The sequence below is a fragment of the Aphelocoma coerulescens genome, chromosome 1, assembly GCF_041296385.1.
Source record: "Aphelocoma coerulescens isolate FSJ_1873_10779 chromosome 1, UR_Acoe_1.0, whole genome shotgun sequence".
NCBI classification, from domain to species: Eukaryota; Metazoa; Chordata; class Aves; order Passeriformes; family Corvidae; genus Aphelocoma; species Aphelocoma coerulescens.
In genome coordinates this window covers 7,562,958-7,579,694 of record NC_091013.1, presented here as the reverse complement: position 1 = coordinate 7,579,694, position 16,737 = coordinate 7,562,958, and the positions used below count along the sequence as shown (strand labels likewise).

Below are 16,737 nucleotides of genomic sequence, written 5' to 3'. Positions count from 1 at the left end.
CTCACATCTTACTAATGATAAATTTTGATCACTTCAAAGATACTCAGCAAACTGCTGCAGCGACACATAAAAGCAGTTTTACTGGAATAGTTCTGGTTTGTCTTACCAAGTACAACTGGTGCTTGATTAGAAAAAAAAATGATTTGGGATTGCAAATGGTTGTGTTATGCAATATTTGCTGGCAGTTGTGAAGGTGTAGTGGTGTTAGGTGTTTCTAAGTTTCTTTTTCTTTAAATATTTGATTTGTGGAACAGGTTTTGTAATATAATTAATGCATCTGAAATTTCACTGCAAGGAGAAACAATGTGATGGGTAGTGAATAATTAAACTATTCCTGTTTCTTACATTACGTTCAGTTTTAGAAAATGGCATTAAGCAGATAAACACAAATTTAATTAATGTCCTGTTTGGATAGGGAGATTGAATTTAATGTTTCTATTAAATTATTTCCAGAACCGTTCGTCAGATGGCACAGGAGCAATTCTTTTTAATGGCTACCAGGTGTTGCATGGGACAGAGACCTCTTCTTTTCTTCATTACCCTGCTGTTTACTGTTCTAGGGGTAAGTTTTCAGAGGTAAAGTCTTCAGTATGGGAGTGTCTGTAAAAAGTAATAGGGCAAAATACCTGCAAGAAAAGACAAATTGCTATTAACAACAGTCACTGAAATATAGATTCCTTCTGACCTACAGGCAAGCAGCACAGATGATTTCCATTTGAGCTAGATCAGGGGAAAAGGGACTCTCTTGTATTTTCTGATAAGAACATGAACAAGAGGCTTTAATGTCTGCATTTGATCTTTGGTGATTGCTAACCTTTAAGTAAAAACATTAGCAGCTTAGAGAGATACCTACAGTTAGTGCCTTCTCCTACTGGTCCTGCCAGGGCTTTTCAGTTCTCCATGCTCATGCCTCTCTTGAATGTTTGATTATAAGTTTTGATTTGGTTTTCTTTCTCCCATTCAGGTATAGAAATTGCTACTAAAATAGTTGAGAAGTCATTCATTAACAGCTAAATACTATTGTAAACTTCTAAAAGGTTAAAAATTACCTTACACTTGTTTTCTTTTATGTTTATTGCCAGATTTAGGGGAAATATGTTGGTGTTGCACTGTAAGTAGAAGCGTGTATAAATTCTCATTTGCTTTTGGTTTACACAGAGCACTGCAAGAGAGAGAGCTAAGCATTCTGGAGACTACTTCACCCTCTTAAGACATCTTCTTAACTATGCTTACAACAGTAATATTAATGTACCCAATGCTGAAGTTCTTCTCAATAATGAAATTGACTGGCTTAAGAGGATTAGGGTAAGTTTTAGGATCAGTTTATTCCTGATAATTAGGTTTTTGCTGCTTTATTGTAAAGTACAGTTCTGAGCTTGGTAAATATTTGCTGTTTGGAGTATCCTAACTTTCTCTTAAATGGCAGGATGAAGTAAAAAGAACAGGGGAGACAGGTGTTGAAGAAACTATCTTAGAGGGTCACCTTGGAGTAACAAAAGAGTTGTTAGCATTCCAGACACCTGAGAAGAAATACCATATTGGTTGTGAAAAAGGAGGTGCTAATCTCATTAAAGTAAGTTCAAGTTTTTTGACCTATGGAGGGGAATTTTTGTCTTTGTGACGTTTTAGGGGGGTTTTTGGGGGGTGGATGTTTGGGGGGTTTTTGTTGTTTGTTTTTACCTGTAAATAAGTAAAAAGAAGCTTCACATCTCATGGTCTGTATCCATAAAAATACTTTTAATTGAAGTTTAATGTTTTCTTCAAAAATAATTTTTAAAATTCCGTGTTTCATTCATAAAGTGTACTTAACATTCTCATTCTTACTGTATTCCAGTATTTGACAAACATCACACAGAGATAGATAGATACAGGGTAGTCCTGTACAGGACTGCTTTCCTTCATTACCCCTGTAATGTCTTTCCCGCACACGTTCCTAATTAGTGCTATTAATGCTTAGGGCAGGTTTGAACAAATGCATCACATCTGAGCATCTCTTTAATCAGACTTGTTTCGTTTGTACCTCTGATATTATAGAACAGGAGTGTTGGTTTTTCAGCACTAATTGATAAAGAGCTTTGTAGATAATACTGGTTTTGCAAAAGAATTTTTTTATCCATCAAGAATAGTACAGATTTATTTTTAACTTTAAGTGGGGAGGTGGTTTGCAGGGAACCACTTTAGAATGGAGTTCTTCTGTTCTGAATTTAAAAGCTCATTGTGGTGTTGGTCTCAGTTTTTACTCTTACTTTGTTTTTAAGTACCCCTCTGGTTCTCAGACATTCATTTATGTAATAGCCCTTACTCTGTTGTAAAATAATTTCCATGGTAACAGGTGATTTATTGTCTTTTTTTTTCAGGAGTTGATAGATGATTTCATCTTTCCAGCATCCAATGTTTATCTACAATACATGAGAAATGGAGAATTGCCTGCTGAGCAGGCCATACCAGTCTGTAGTTCACCAGCTACTATTAATGCTGGCTTTGAGCTCCTAGTTGCACTAGCAGTTGGATGTGTGCGAAATCTCAAACAGATAGTAGACACGTTGACTGAAATGTATTACATAGGTACAGCAATCACTAGTATGTAATACTTTTAATTATCTATTTTCTACTCTTTAATGTATATGTCATGTGTAGGTTTTGTTTATATTATCCAGTGAACCAAATGCTGGGTTTTTTAGTTCATGGTTTGTTTGTGGCTGCTTTTAATGTTGCAAAATCAGGCTATGAAAATCTAGAAAAATTTGCCAGTGTAGCCTTTGTTTTTCTTTATGCAGTGAATGTACCGACTTGCATTCCATGGTCCCATCCAAATTCCAGCCCCAGTCACTTGCACAGTCTGACCCTTCCTATTTCGGTCTCTGACTACTCCCCTTTGTCCATAACAGCTCCCAGGAACTTCTTTCTATCTGTATCTTCTACTTCTGTCTCATCATTTCAGGCTCTTCCTAACCAATCCCAGAGCCTCACCAGGTATCTTCAGCTTAGTTTTAGTGCCAATTTCTTGATTGCTCACCTGATTTGTCGTCATTGTCCACACACAGGCACAGGTCCACTGTTCTGTTTCTCTTTTTAGTTCTGAAGTCATTCTCTGCTTGTCATAGTCCTTTTTCAGGCTCCATTTTGGCCTTGTCTCAGCACAGCCCTGCACTGAAAGAACCTTCTCCCTCAGTGGAGGAAGATTGTAGTGATTGCAGTCTGTTAGTGCTTCAAAACCCAATAGTCAAGTGAGACTTGGGCTAATTTTCACAAGGATGGCAAAAGGCTCATCTTTAGCATAGATTGTTGTTATCACTAAAATCATGTAAGACTTTTTTAAAAATGAACAAGCAGGAGCATATTTTCTCCAGCTCTATATGGTGTAGCAAAAATGTTTTGCTGTAATACTAGCAGGGAAAGAGAAAACAGAAAAAAACCACCACCACCAACCAAACAAAATCCAAACACCATCAAACCAAGAAAACCCAAGCTCATATGGTGAGAAAGGCAGGGAGAGTTGGGGTTGTTCAGCCTGGAGAAGCCTCTGGGGGTACCTTATTGTGACCTTCATTACTTAAACATGGCTTATAAAAAAGATGGAGGAAAACTTTCGTACCAGGGTCTGTAGTTATAGAGGACAAGGTAATGATTTTAAACTGAGAGTAGATTTAGACTGAACACAAGGAAGAAGTTCTTCACTATGAGAATGCTGAACAGGTTGCCCCATTGTGGATTCCCCATCCCTGGAAGTATTCAAGCCCAGGTTGGATGGGGCCCTGAGCAATCTGGTTTAGTGGAAGATGTCCTGACCCATGGGAGGGGGTTGGACTGGATGATCTTTAAAGGACCTTCCAACCCAAACCACTGTGTGATTTAACAGAAGGTTTAAACTCATAACATTTACCAAAACCCTAAGCAATTAAAAATAGTATCCCAAGGTGGAAGTTGTCCACTACCTCTCCGAATGGCAGTGCTACTTGCTTGGATGGTGCTATCAATGAGTTGTTTGAGGTTTTTCAATCTTCTTCTGTTTGGTTCCATCTCAGATGAATAAATTAAAAGCATAGCTTTATGGTTTTCCCCTCTGCCTCATCCTTTCTTCTTCACCCTTTTTTTCTGCTGGGAAGTAGTATATTTCTTATCACCTCACAATTAGAAGGATTTCATGGCATTTCGTTCCACTCAAGTATTTGATAAGCACAATAGAACAGCAGATCTCTGTGGTATGTCAGACAGAAGAGAGAACACATGTATGAACTGTGCATGCTCTGTGATTCATATACCAAGTCTGCTTGTAAATATGCATGCTCTCTTATATCAGAACTTCTTGTGTTAAAACTGCAGAACAGCAGCATAGGAAACCTGTGATTGTAAATGTTCTTGAAGAGATGTCAGGAACCTGAGAGAGAAGACTCAAGAGGAAAAAATATGTATCAAGTTATATAGATAGCATTTGCTAAAATTGTTTCCCATCCTGGCAAGTAGAAGTGGGGCTTAAGTGAAATAATGTAAATTTTTTAAGGATTATAAATTTTTGAGAGTATTATAATTTTTGAAAGGCTTATAAACTGGTTATATATTCTGTATTCATTCAGCTGAATTGTTCAGCTAAAAAACTTGCTGATATTGAGGAAAGACTTCTGTTTCACATATAAATAGACTAAATTTTTGTCTGGCCACCTCTTTAGTTATTGCAGTAGAAGAAAATGCTACAATGTTAAGATTACATATAGAACTGTCCTTCATAGAAGTTGGGTTAATTTTAGCAATTAAGTTTTCTGATGGAACATTGTTTTTTATTAAATTGCAGTGTGATACAGACTAAAAATAATTTTATGCAACTGCCCTTTGTACTGCATTAATGTCCTCTTTATTTTATAACAAAACAGTTCTTTGACCACATTCTGCTGTTTTCTCTTAGCCTGTGAAGCGCTCACAGAATGGGAATATCTGCCACCTGTTGGGCCTCGACCGCCAAAGGGATTTGTGGGACTGAAAAATGCTGGTGCCACTTGTTACATGAATTCTGTCATTCAGCAGCTGTACATGATTCCAGCCATCAGGAATGGGATTCTTGCAATTGAAGGCACAGGCAGTGATGTAGATGATGATATGTCTGGGGATGAAAAGCAGGACAACGAGGTAAATTTAATTAGATAGAATTACCTAATCTTTAAATTGTAATTTTTTTTTTTTTATGAAAAGGTCATAATGAATTTCTGTTGCCAATCAATTACTTTGATTTCCACTGATATCCATGGGGAAAATAGGATAATATTTCATACTTGAATAGGTTCACTGTCAGAGGGGCACTTGAGAAGATCCAGGTAGCAGTGTTTCCAGAATTCCTCCTCGTGGTTTTGTACTGGAGAGCACTGCACCTTATTTCTGCCACCGCAACTCTGTTAATGCAAACAAAGACAGTATTTGCATTTTCAGCTGAGAGTGTGAAACACCTCAGATTGTCGAATTAAACAAAGGATGCAACTAACTATGGGACAGCTACATATGAAAGTGAATTGCACAAATTTTCTTCTGCTTTTCAGAGCAATGTTGACCCGCGAGATGATGTGTTTGGTTATCCACATCAGTATGAAGACAAACCAGCACTGAGCAAAACTGAAGACAGAAAAGAGTACAATATTGGAGTTTTGAGGCATCTCCAAGTAATTTTTGGCCATTTAGCAGCTTCCAGGCTACAGTACTATGTACCAAGAGGATTTTGGAAACAGTTTAGGTAAGTAGAAAATTGAGTATTGATGTTTGTTCACTGGACCACTAAGTACAACAAAACTAATCATAGTAGAATGGCAGTGATGTAAAGTGTAAATTAGCAGAAGTTGTGCAACTTCATATGCTTTTTCACCATTCTGTAGAAGTCTATTAATACATTTAGGTTTACAGCAGGATGGTTATTTTGAATTTTAGCAGTTTTTGATAGTGAGACACTGAATTAAGTATAAAGTTATACACAAGACCATGTTTTTGTACTTACCAGAAAGTGTCGGGGACAGAACAACAGGGCGTATAGTACATCAAAAACCAGTAGTTTGGCTCTTTAAGGAGGAGGGATTAGTAGCTTGAATAATTTTTTTTTTTCCTAAAAGAAATTATTGGTGAACAAAACAAAAAAATTTTGACAAAATGTGCTTTCATTTTCAGACTTTGGGGTGAACCTGTAAATCTACGTGAACAACACGATGCTTTAGAATTTTTTAATTCCTTGGTGGACAGCTTAGATGAAGCTTTAAAAGCTTTGGGCCATCCAGCAATGTTAAGTAAAGTTTTAGGAGGGTCCTTTGCTGATCAGAAGATTTGTCAAGGATGCCCACATCGGTAAGTGTTGAAGATTTTAATCCTTTTTACAGAAAAACAGCCCATGTTTGTATCCCTATAAAAGCAATTAAAGTCAAAGAGTGGGTTTTTTAAGCTAATAGATTTTGCTACCTTATTTTTTTCTGCAGATGAACATTCATTTGTCTACAGGCACTTACTTAGTCATTATTGCTTCTACTTCACAGATAGTATGTGAAGCATTGTGTATTGATCAAGGCAGGAAAAAAAAAGCTTTTTCATGTTAAAAGTGAAAACAATTATAGAGGCCAAATGCAATGTAGAAAATTTTAATACCTGGCCAAAAATTGTTTCTGTCTTTGGTTTTCCATAGTGTGTGTTTAGAGCTGAGCCAAGTAGGAATCTTGAGTTCCAGTGAGTAAAACTCTTCATGCTCACTATGAACATACTCACATACTCACTTACTTAACCTCTAATTAAGGACAGTGGTATAGGAGGTTCATCTTTGTCTTAAGGTTCCTGCTGTATTTGTAGTTAGCTTTAAATGTGAATACTGAAACTCAGCTTTGTAGAAGGTGTGTAAGAAATCACCCATGCCAAATCAAACTGCAGGTCTGTAGCTCACTGTTTTGATGATGGTTGTTAATGAAGGAATAGAACTAGGCATTGTAAAGTTGTGATTCCCTAGACTTTTTAATCTATCTCTCTTTTTGAGATGGATGGTTAAAATTGCATGCAAGATTCAGGATGGCCTAATGATCAACTTATGCTTTTTTACATCTGGCTTTGTTTTATTATTGTATTTAATTTCTGTCACTATCAGTTGGCCTTCCTACTGTTCAGATCATGCGTGATTCTTTAACAATACAGATCTCTGTATATTGCCATTGCAAATAGTCTCTATTTTGAAAGCTGACCATTTCCTTTAGCCTTCAGTTAGCAATTAAAAGACAGGGGAAAATGATACAAAAGGATTTTATTGAGATAATCTTTCAACTTCAATTGAGCTAATGTATGAATAAGAAGAATTTGTAAAGTGAACATCTTAGGTTTCGTGGGCTACAATGAGTGACTAGAAGTGCATTGAAATACTGCAAGGTAAAATGATAGCACTGATTTTACTTTATATGCAATGGGTAATTAAATGGCAGATGCAGAGGAGAAGCAACATGAATTACCATTCATTCCTGATATTATGTACTATCCTGAAGTATTTTCTGTGTTTTTGGAGCTCTACTGGATTTGCGTAGTTGTGCTTATTAATAAAAATGTTACCCTGATTGTAGTTTAGGGAGGAGAAAACTCATGATAACTAAACTGTGTATTTGTATATGGCAAATTGACAGCCTTTCTATATTTTGTAAGTTATTTAATGGATGAATGAATATTGCTGTTGGTTGAAGTGTTTCTAAATATTTATTTATTCAGTCTTTGAAGGCTTGATTGCATATCAGGAAAACAAGCCCTTCAGGGTTACACTGGAATAGATGCAGCTTTTTAAATTTATTCATCACTTCTTTATCTTTAAAAACAAAAAGTTGTTTCCAGGATGTATCAGCTGGTTGTCTCTCAAGCATTGCTAGTTCATTGCTAGAGATCTGTTTGTGGATTATATTTAGAACACAGTGTGAAAGCCAGTCATAAACATGCAAAAAGATTTTATAAAGATGGCGGTTCAGAGATTTTTACATAGAAAATAAAAAGACTTTTTGTTTGGTTTTTTGCTGAATTGGCATCTGTTTTGAACTGTTGTCTTTAGGTGTGATACAGTATTTGTGTTTATCAGTCTAATTCCTGACCATAAAAATGTGGTGTGCAGCTACTGTAATGTAACTGTAGGAAAACTGCAGTAAAAAAGAGTTCCGTTCTTGTACTGCTTACGCACTGTAGCACCTGTAAAACATAAGAAGTTGAACACGTTCCTACCTTTCTCATGCATTTACCTATTCATTCCTAGGTATGAATGTGAGGAATCCTTCACAACTCTGAATGTAGATATAAGGAATCACCAAAACCTTCTTGATTCTTTGGAACAGTACGTCAAAGGAGATTTATTGGAAGGTGCAAATGCATATCATTGTGAAAAATGCAACAAAAAGGTAATGCTTCCTTATATATTTAATTTGTATGCAACTGTGATGTTACAGCTGTACTATGTTCAGCCTTAGTTCACGTTCAGGGAAGAAAAGTCGTCTTTTCATTACTCAGTTTGGTATTTGGTGAGAGTAAATGAATGGAAATTTGAGAGCTGGTAACTGTTCACGTCCTTTTTTAGGTGGATACAGTGAAACGCTTGTTGATTAAGAAGTTGCCTCCAGTTCTTGCAATCCAGTTGAAACGATTTGATTATGACTGGGAAAGGGAATGTGCAATCAAATTCAATGATTATTTTGAATTTCCACGAGAACTGGACATGGAACCTTACACGGTGGCAGGTGTAGCAAAATTGGAAGGGGATGATGTGAATCCTGAAAATCAGATAATACAAAATGAGCAGTCAGAAAATGAACACTCTGGGAGCACAAAGTACAGACTTGTGGGTGTACTTGTGCACAGCGGCCAGGCCAGCGGTGGACATTACTACTCCTACATTATCCAGAGGAATGGTGGAGATGGTGAGAAGAATCGGTGGTACAAATTTGATGATGGAGATGTGACAGAGTGTAAAATGGATGACGATGAAGAAATGAAAAACCAGTGTTTTGGGGGAGAGTACATGGGCGAAGTGTTTGACCACATGATGAAACGAATGTCCTACAGGCGCCAGAAGAGGTGGTGGAATGCTTACATTCTTTTTTATGAACGCATGGACACGATAGACAAAGACAATGAACTAATAAAATATATTTCAGAAATCGCTATCACCACTAAACCCCACCAGATTAAAATGCCCTCAGCCATTGAGCGAAGCGTGCGGAAGCAGAACGTGCAGTTCATGCACAATCGGATGCAGTACAGCCTGGAATATTTCCAGTTCATAAAGAAGTTGCTTACTTGTAATAGTGTCTACCTAAATCCTCCTCCAGGTTAGTATGGTAGTGTGATAATTATGGATTCATTTCTTGCAAGAAGAATTTTGGTTTGTGTGGCCAAGGATTTATCTAGCCAGTGAAAATTTGGTGTGTCCTGCTTTGAATACTCTTGTCCTTATGGACTTCTGCAGTTAGACACTTGCTGTTCAGTTGTTCCTCAGTGATAAACTTGCCAGCATATTTAGCACAAAATACTTTGATGAACTATCAGCTATTACTCAGTTGCTGTACTAAATCAAGTTAAAATACTCAAGTTTGAGGGCTCTTTTGTTGAAAACAGTTCTCAAAGGTGAGATGCTGAATTTATAAAAGTCAGACATGTTAGCCTCCAGGTACCTGTATTAAAGCTTACATTTTCAAATGATACATTATAGAAGCTAGAGGCTATTTTGATCCAGTTTCTTCTAAAATTGGGACACCATGTCAGACAAAACAGTAATCTGAAATCAGTTAAATTATTAAAAGTTGCTTTTACTTTGTCTACATGTGAGTATTCTGATTTTTCTTTAGGACAAGATCATCTGTTGCCTGAAGCAGAAGAAATAACTATGATTAGTATTCAGCTTGCTGCTAGATTTCTCTTCACCACAGGATTTCATACAAAGAAAATAGTCCGTGGCCCTGCTAGTGATTGGTATTTTGTCTTTTAACAATAATTACAATTTTGGAAGTTTGATGTCTCTTAAAAGATCCCATTTAGATACATGGTGAAGGTGCACATGTAAAGGGGGAAAATTTGAGTAGAAGATACTGGGAAGAATTGGAGCCTTAAAACATCCGGCTGATCTGAACAGCTTCAAATCTAATTTTCCAACAGAGCTTAAATGTGTCTTTTTGTCTGTCTTTTAAAAAGAATAAAAGAATGGAAGCTGTCACTAGCACAGAACTAACAGGTTATGTTTTCTGACAAATTCAGAATGGTTTTTACATTGTTTGAGTAGTTCTTAACAATGCTCTTTACAGCCCATTGTTGCAGCGTATATTTGTATTCTGTTTGTGAAACATGTATATAGTGTCTGAGACACTGTTGGCAGGGTATTTTATGTACATTGCTACAGGGCCTGTAATTCAAATCCACACTGTGACAAACAGTCCTATCTTAGTCATTTTAGTCCTTAAGCTGGGTTATTCTCTGCTGGGGAAAGGAGTATGCCTTACTACTGGTCAAATTGGAGAGAAAATCTATTATTCCTGGCTGGTAGTTTACCAGCTAGTTACTAGTAAGTAGTTGTGTAATACATGGCAAATTTGTACCTCCAGTAGCAACTTCTAGAGTAGCTTAAGTTACTCCTTTTATTTTAAGAGATCAAAAATAGTTGAAATATTCCTGCTGGAAGGACAGAGTAATGCAAGACCCTCTCTGAAATATATTTTAGTCTTTGGGTATTGGTTTTTCATTTTGTGGGGTTTTTTAAGATCTGTAAATGAGACTATAAATTCTTGTTAGGTTACATATTTAATTATGTGTTGTATACACAGCTTATGAAATCCACCTGTGTTCTCTGCTGCTCACCCTCTTCCCCAGTTGCAGTACAGAGAGAATGGTGGCTGCAAAATAGGACCTGCTTTGAGGAGTAGTTTAGGGGGTGTAATGCTGTCTTAATTCTTACAGGTGATAGAAGTAAAATGCTACAGTTAAGTGTTAGGTTTTTAATTGAAGGTTATCTTCCATTTGTGATTGCTCATAAGAGTATCACTATAAGAACTACAAATTATCTGATTAGAATCATTTTGTGAACAAAAATGTTTGCGGATCACCTGTAACATGTATTTTCTTCAAACTCTGCAAAAGAACATGTCTGCCAGAATTCACTGATGTCTGCATTTGGTCATAATGGTGCCATCTCCTGTTTCAGGTATGATGCCCTGTGCATCCTCCTCCGTCACAGCAAGAATGTACGCTTCTGGTTTGCACACAACGTCCTTTTTAATGTTTCAAACCGCTTCTCTGAGTATCTCCTGGAATGCCCCAGTGCAGAAGTGAGGGGTGCATTTGCAAAACTTATAGTATTTATTGCACATTTTTCATTGCAAGACGGACCATGTCAATCACCTTTTGCCTCTCCTGGACCTTCCAGTCAGGTATTTAATTTTCTAACGAAAAGCTTTTGAAACTTACTCTTTCTTCATCATAAGCATTTAGTGTGAAGTAAACTCTGGAGTAGATGCATCAGTGTTGGCTGGAAAGCTGTACAGCCCATTTTGCACTACAAAACAGGATATAACTCAACCAGTTAGTGAGAGAGTTGCTGTCAGAGGGCTTCAGTTTCCCCTCATTTGTAAATCTCTGTGAAGGCTCAGTGGGAGCTTTGAGTTGGGAGTGTGAAACCTGCAAAATAAAAGCAGTGGCTATTTTAGTGAAGTAATGTGTAGGGAAGTGAACCCTTGTTTTTATTTAGAACTTCAAAACAAACAAACAAGCCCCCGCAAACAAGCTAACACTAACCTGAAAATCTGCAGGAGTTCAGTAAGTTTAATCCCATGTATCTTGCAACAGTGAAATTGTCAAAAATTGTAACTTGGTGTAGGAGTAGACAGTGAATTGCCTGATTTTACACACCTAGAACTGACAAACAAAAAAAAACGCCTATATCTTACTGTAATACTTGTGATAACAATGGCTTTGTTTGGACTCTGTTAAAAAAGATAACCTTTTTGAGCCTTTGCTTTGTCATGTTTGTAATGTCTGTGGTGAGGCACTTTTTGCTTACATGGTTTTACTCACCTTCTCAGAATGTTTTCATTACTGTGTCCAGCAAAAGAATTTGTGTAAAATTAAAGTTACACAGGCTTAGGAAGTATTTTGTATCACAGGGTATTTGAGATACACCTGTAGAGGTGATTTGGTTGTCTTAGTCTATGAAGTTAACAATGGAATTGCATGTGTGTTTCTTGAGTATTTAGGCCTGTCTGCTATTGGAAAAAAAAGCCCAGTTAGAAGTTTTTATAGCTGCCTAATTTCTTGGATTTACATGGTATTGAGTAATGGGAGTCTTACTCCCTGTCTGTCTTTTTCTCTGTGTGAGACACAGAAGACTAACCAGCTGCTGGTACTTGTATGGAGCTTGTATGAATCCCATACCTTTTAACCAGTTCTGTTCTCTATCATAGTAAAAAGTATAAACTAAATAAAGATATGATAGGTTCAGTCACTAACAGTAGAATTTTTTTCTTTCTGTAGGCTTATGATAACTTAAGTTTAAGTGATCACTTACTGAGGGCGGTACTAAATCTTCTAAGAAGGGAAGTATCCGAACACGGGCGCCACTTGCAGCAGTATTTCAATCTGTTTGTGATGTATGCCAATCTAGGTAAGCATATTGCTTTAACTGATGAAACTATAATAAACTGAGGCTTTATTAATGATCCAGTTGCAGAGGTAACAGCAGGAGAATCCAGTTTTCCATCCTTAGGGAGATTGTTATCATTACATGTCATATAAATGCTCCCTAGCATCTGTGTTCCTCCTCTTTGGAGTGTGGGGCTTCAGTCTCCCTATCATCCTTGGAAGATAAACATGAGAAGCTTGAAGCAGTAAGACAGTGTCCTGCTGATAGAGGGTGGGGGTGAAATTTTGTAAAATATTTGACCATTGCTGTTTATCAGCTCATGCAGGAAGTGGACCATTTTAAAGGAATTTAATTTCCTGTCTCTAAAATTAATCTAGACAATTGTGTTAATTTAATTACACCTGTAATGTCTGTTGCTTTCATATACTTTGCCTACCAAAGTATTATCTGTCTGGCAGGTTTCTGCCATGACCCCCAGAGTAGAATTAATGTTATTGCAGAGAAGAGAGATGCAAATCTTCTACTCCAACTTCTCTTTTCTTCTTCACTAGCTTTTCATAGTCAGTGCAGTTCAGGCCTCTGAGTAGGAGAGCACTCAGGACTAGATAGGAAAATACAATTTTATTTGTGGGTCTGATCATTGTCACAATCTACCCTGCAGAGATAAACCTGGAAATACTAATACAATAAGCTGTTGTCCTTGTCTTACTACTGTTACCTGAAGGCTTCTGTATGGATGTAGAGTTCATTCATCAAAAACCACAGTAGCATCATTCCTGCATTCTGTGAAAAAGATTAAATTGTCTGACATTTTGAGAAATCAAATAGTAAACTGTTCACATCAAAGCAAGTGAGAGATCAGTTCTACACAGGATGCAACTACAAAACTATCTAGCATAATCAGAAAAAATGCCATAAAAAAAGCACTTACACTTCTTCTTATCAGAAAGATGGAAGGTAAGGTCCAGTTGTGTTTCAGAATAAGAAAAGACTTGGAAATGTATGAAAAATTATTACTTTTAACCAAAATAAGAAACACAATGCAAGAAGGGACATAGTGAATTTCCTGGTAAGTACTTGTGTATTATGTGCAAGATATTCTTCTTGCAGTAAAACCAGGTGTAGGTTTGGATTTTTTGGTTGGTTGGAATTTTGGAGGTTTTCTTACTGATTTTGTAATGTAATTTGCATTTATTACATTGTATGCCACAGTTAGAAATGTCTTAAGTTTGTAATTGATGTATCTAGGACATGATAGAAAAATAGCAAAATACACGGGGGGGGGGTGTGGTGGGTGTTTTTCATATGCTGGGCCTCACAACAAAAGGACAATTCATTGTCCACGAGACTTCTGAAACTAGTAATTTACAACTCTCCTTCAGTGTGGTTTTTCAGCTGTATATAGTTATGTTGTGCATCTTTATTGATTTGGTTATTTTTCCCCAGAAAGTATGAATGAGGGTTTAATAGAACTAAAAAGTTGCAAGTCATGTAAACTCTTGTTATTTTTCTTTTTAAAAATTCTAAAAATAATGTATTTTCAGTGCCAGAAACAAGATTTTTTTTTCCCCTCCCTGCCCCATAAAGGTGTAGCAGAGAAGACACAACTTCTGAAACTAAATGTTCCTGCAACCTTCATGCTGGTGGCTCTGGATGAAGGTCCAGGCCCTCCAATTAAATACCAGTATGCTGAGCTGGGGAAGCTGTACACTGTCGTGTCACAACTGATCCGCTGTTGCAATGTCTCATCACGGATGCAGTCTTCTATCAATGGTACAGTAAATTTTAAGTTTGCTTTAGATCCATTGGCTATATCAGTAAACGTCTTTTTGTGCATGTTTAGCAATTATTTATAAAGTGGATTAGCTGGAAAAATGTTTTGCTTTTATGTGTAGCAGCATCTTTCATTTAAAGACACAAATCTGCTTGCCAGAAGCAAAACTGATTTGTTATACTAAAAAGACCAAGACAGAAATCTGTTCTGTATTTTGTGCTGCTTGGCTTATTCCTTAAAAATACTGGGAAATATTTTGTGAAGTATGAGGTTGCTCATTACAAAGTAGTAATGCTTTTAGAATAGTTTAAGCCCATTGTAAAGAGTTGTCCAAAGATGCTTTTATCCTGTGTAGGCGATAAAAAAATAGACTACAGAAATAATATGTACAGGAAAATCACCATAGCAGGTTTTGAGATAACTAATAGTGCTTACCAGTGAAGAGATGTTGCATTGTTTTAGGTAGCTCTTGATTATGATTTGGTGCTCATTTAAACTCAAGACAGCGAACAGAAGCCAGCGCTTCAATTTATAAAAGATAAAGAATCAGCTAGAAATTGATTAACCAGAGTGTAAAGCATTAACATTTCCAGTAGCTGAATAGAGTGGAGTTATTTTTGAGAAATGGTGACAGAATATTGGGCCATGTGGACTTTATAGCCTGTATCTGTACACGTTCCGCTAAGCATATTTTAGAAAACCTAATTAGAAATCTGTAGAGAAGCTATTTAATGGCAAACTCATTACAGCTTGATGTGTCAGGCTATAAAGTCAATAGGCTAGACTATGCTATAGTGAGATTAATGAACTGAAAACTTTACTGTGCTGTAATAAGCTTCAGAATCATGTGGCAATTTTGGTTGTGTTTTTTTCCAGTGCATTACTTGAAGCTTAAACTGAAAAGATATTCTACCTGTGAAAAATAGTTGTATATTCACTGTAGTCATGATATTGTACTAAAAAAGATTACTTGTATGAACTTTACTTTGACTACTAATTATGATTACTATTTGCATAATAAAGTTATTTTTTGCTTCAGCTTACTAAGCTGGAAAAGTTCTCCCTTGGACTTCTGGGCATCTTCAAACAATAACTCAAAACACTGCTAAATTTAGAAACATCAGGAGCAAATCAGCATTCTTTCACTACACAAAATGAAGCTGATTAAAAAGATATATTAATTACAAAAGTGTATTTATTCTCTACGTTCCAGAGATTCAGATGGGACCGTTTTAACATAGATATTCCTCTGAACACTTTTGCATTGTCTTGTGAAGTAAACAGACACTTAAAATATTACTTGGGCTGTATTACACAAGCAGTGAAATAGATAAATTTGGGAGATAAGAGGATTTCTCTGAGGAATCTCAGTGATTTCTCCTCTTGCATATGAACATGTCTCCAGCTGTTCTGCTTTGATTGTCACTGCATAATCTTATCAGAGAGGGAGAAGTAGCTCTCTCAGGCAGCAAGTGTCAAGCTTCACAAACATAAAAATAAGTTATTTCATACCATTTTTTTTTCAAAGAAAGTCAGCTGTTAAGAGAGTGTTTGTGTTTTTTCTCCACCTATGTTTTTTGATAAGTTACACCAGTTTGTATTTTGAAGTGTCTACACTAAAAGTACTTCAGCACTTTTTAATCTCTGACAACTGTTTGTTCCAGGTAATCCCCCACTTGCCAACCCTTATGGTGATCCTAATTTATCTCAACCTATAATGGCACTTCAGCAGAATGTAGCAGACATTCTGTTTGTGAGAACTAGTTATGTAAAGAAAATTATTGAAGATTGCAGCAACTCTGAGGAGACCATCAAGTTGCTTCGTTTCTGCTGTTGGGAGAATCCTCAGTTCTCTTCCACAGTCCTCAGTGAACTACTTTGGCAGGTAAAAGTAAAAAGCTATGAGAAAGATGGGATTAAAAATGTGTATGATTCTGCATTTATGTGTAAGAATGTTGTATTAAATACTGAACAGGTGCTTGATCTATAAACTTTCCTCAAGATGGCATCCTCTGTCAGTATTTACAGTCTTGGGTCTGTGCATCACATTGGAGTACTGTGGGAAGTGCTTTATGAGTTATGGGAAGCAATCAACCTTTAACAAGTCAGGAATGATGTGTTAAGTGTGGAGAGTAGACCGAGGTGGTGGTTGTGTATTTCAACAGCATCTGTTAAAGCTTTCTGTCATTATCCATAAAAGAGATTCGTAGATGGCATGGGAAGTTGAAATAATTTCCTAAAAACTCCCTTGTATTTATGTCAAGTATGTTCATAAGGTTCTTTTAACAAGTCTGCAGAACATACTTGGTTTCAGACCCAGCAAATAATCTTTGATACTGTCTTATATTTCCATTGTAATCTCTGTAAG

The 16,737-nt window shown here is 36.6% G+C and overlaps 1 protein-coding gene across 2 annotated transcripts in view; it reads left to right on the top strand.

Moving 5' to 3' along the window:
• The window catches only part of USP9X (ubiquitin specific peptidase 9 X-linked), a 96,270-nt gene that overhangs the window by 71,980 nt on the left and 7,553 nt on the right, over positions 1-16,737 (top strand). The window contains exons 27-40 of one of the 2 annotated variants that reach the window (XM_069027638.1): positions 454-562; positions 1,159-1,305; positions 1,427-1,573; positions 2,358-2,565; positions 4,901-5,121; positions 5,526-5,716; positions 6,142-6,315; positions 8,231-8,372; positions 8,549-9,299; positions 9,816-9,939; positions 11,162-11,387; positions 12,487-12,616; positions 14,183-14,368; positions 16,034-16,254. In XM_069027638.1, the coding sequence (XP_068883739.1) occupies positions 454-562; positions 1,159-1,305; positions 1,427-1,573; positions 2,358-2,565; positions 4,901-5,121; positions 5,526-5,716; positions 6,142-6,315; positions 8,231-8,372; positions 8,549-9,299; positions 9,816-9,939; positions 11,162-11,387; positions 12,487-12,616; positions 14,183-14,368; positions 16,034-16,254 (2,977 nt within the window). Of the gene's footprint in view, positions 1-453; positions 563-1,158; positions 1,306-1,426; positions 1,574-2,357; positions 2,581-4,900; positions 5,122-5,525; positions 5,717-6,141; positions 6,316-8,230; positions 8,373-8,548; positions 9,300-9,815; positions 9,940-11,161; positions 11,388-12,486; positions 12,617-14,182; positions 14,369-16,033; positions 16,255-16,737 lie in introns of both variants that reach the window. The other variant, XM_069027558.1, reaches the window with a different exon arrangement.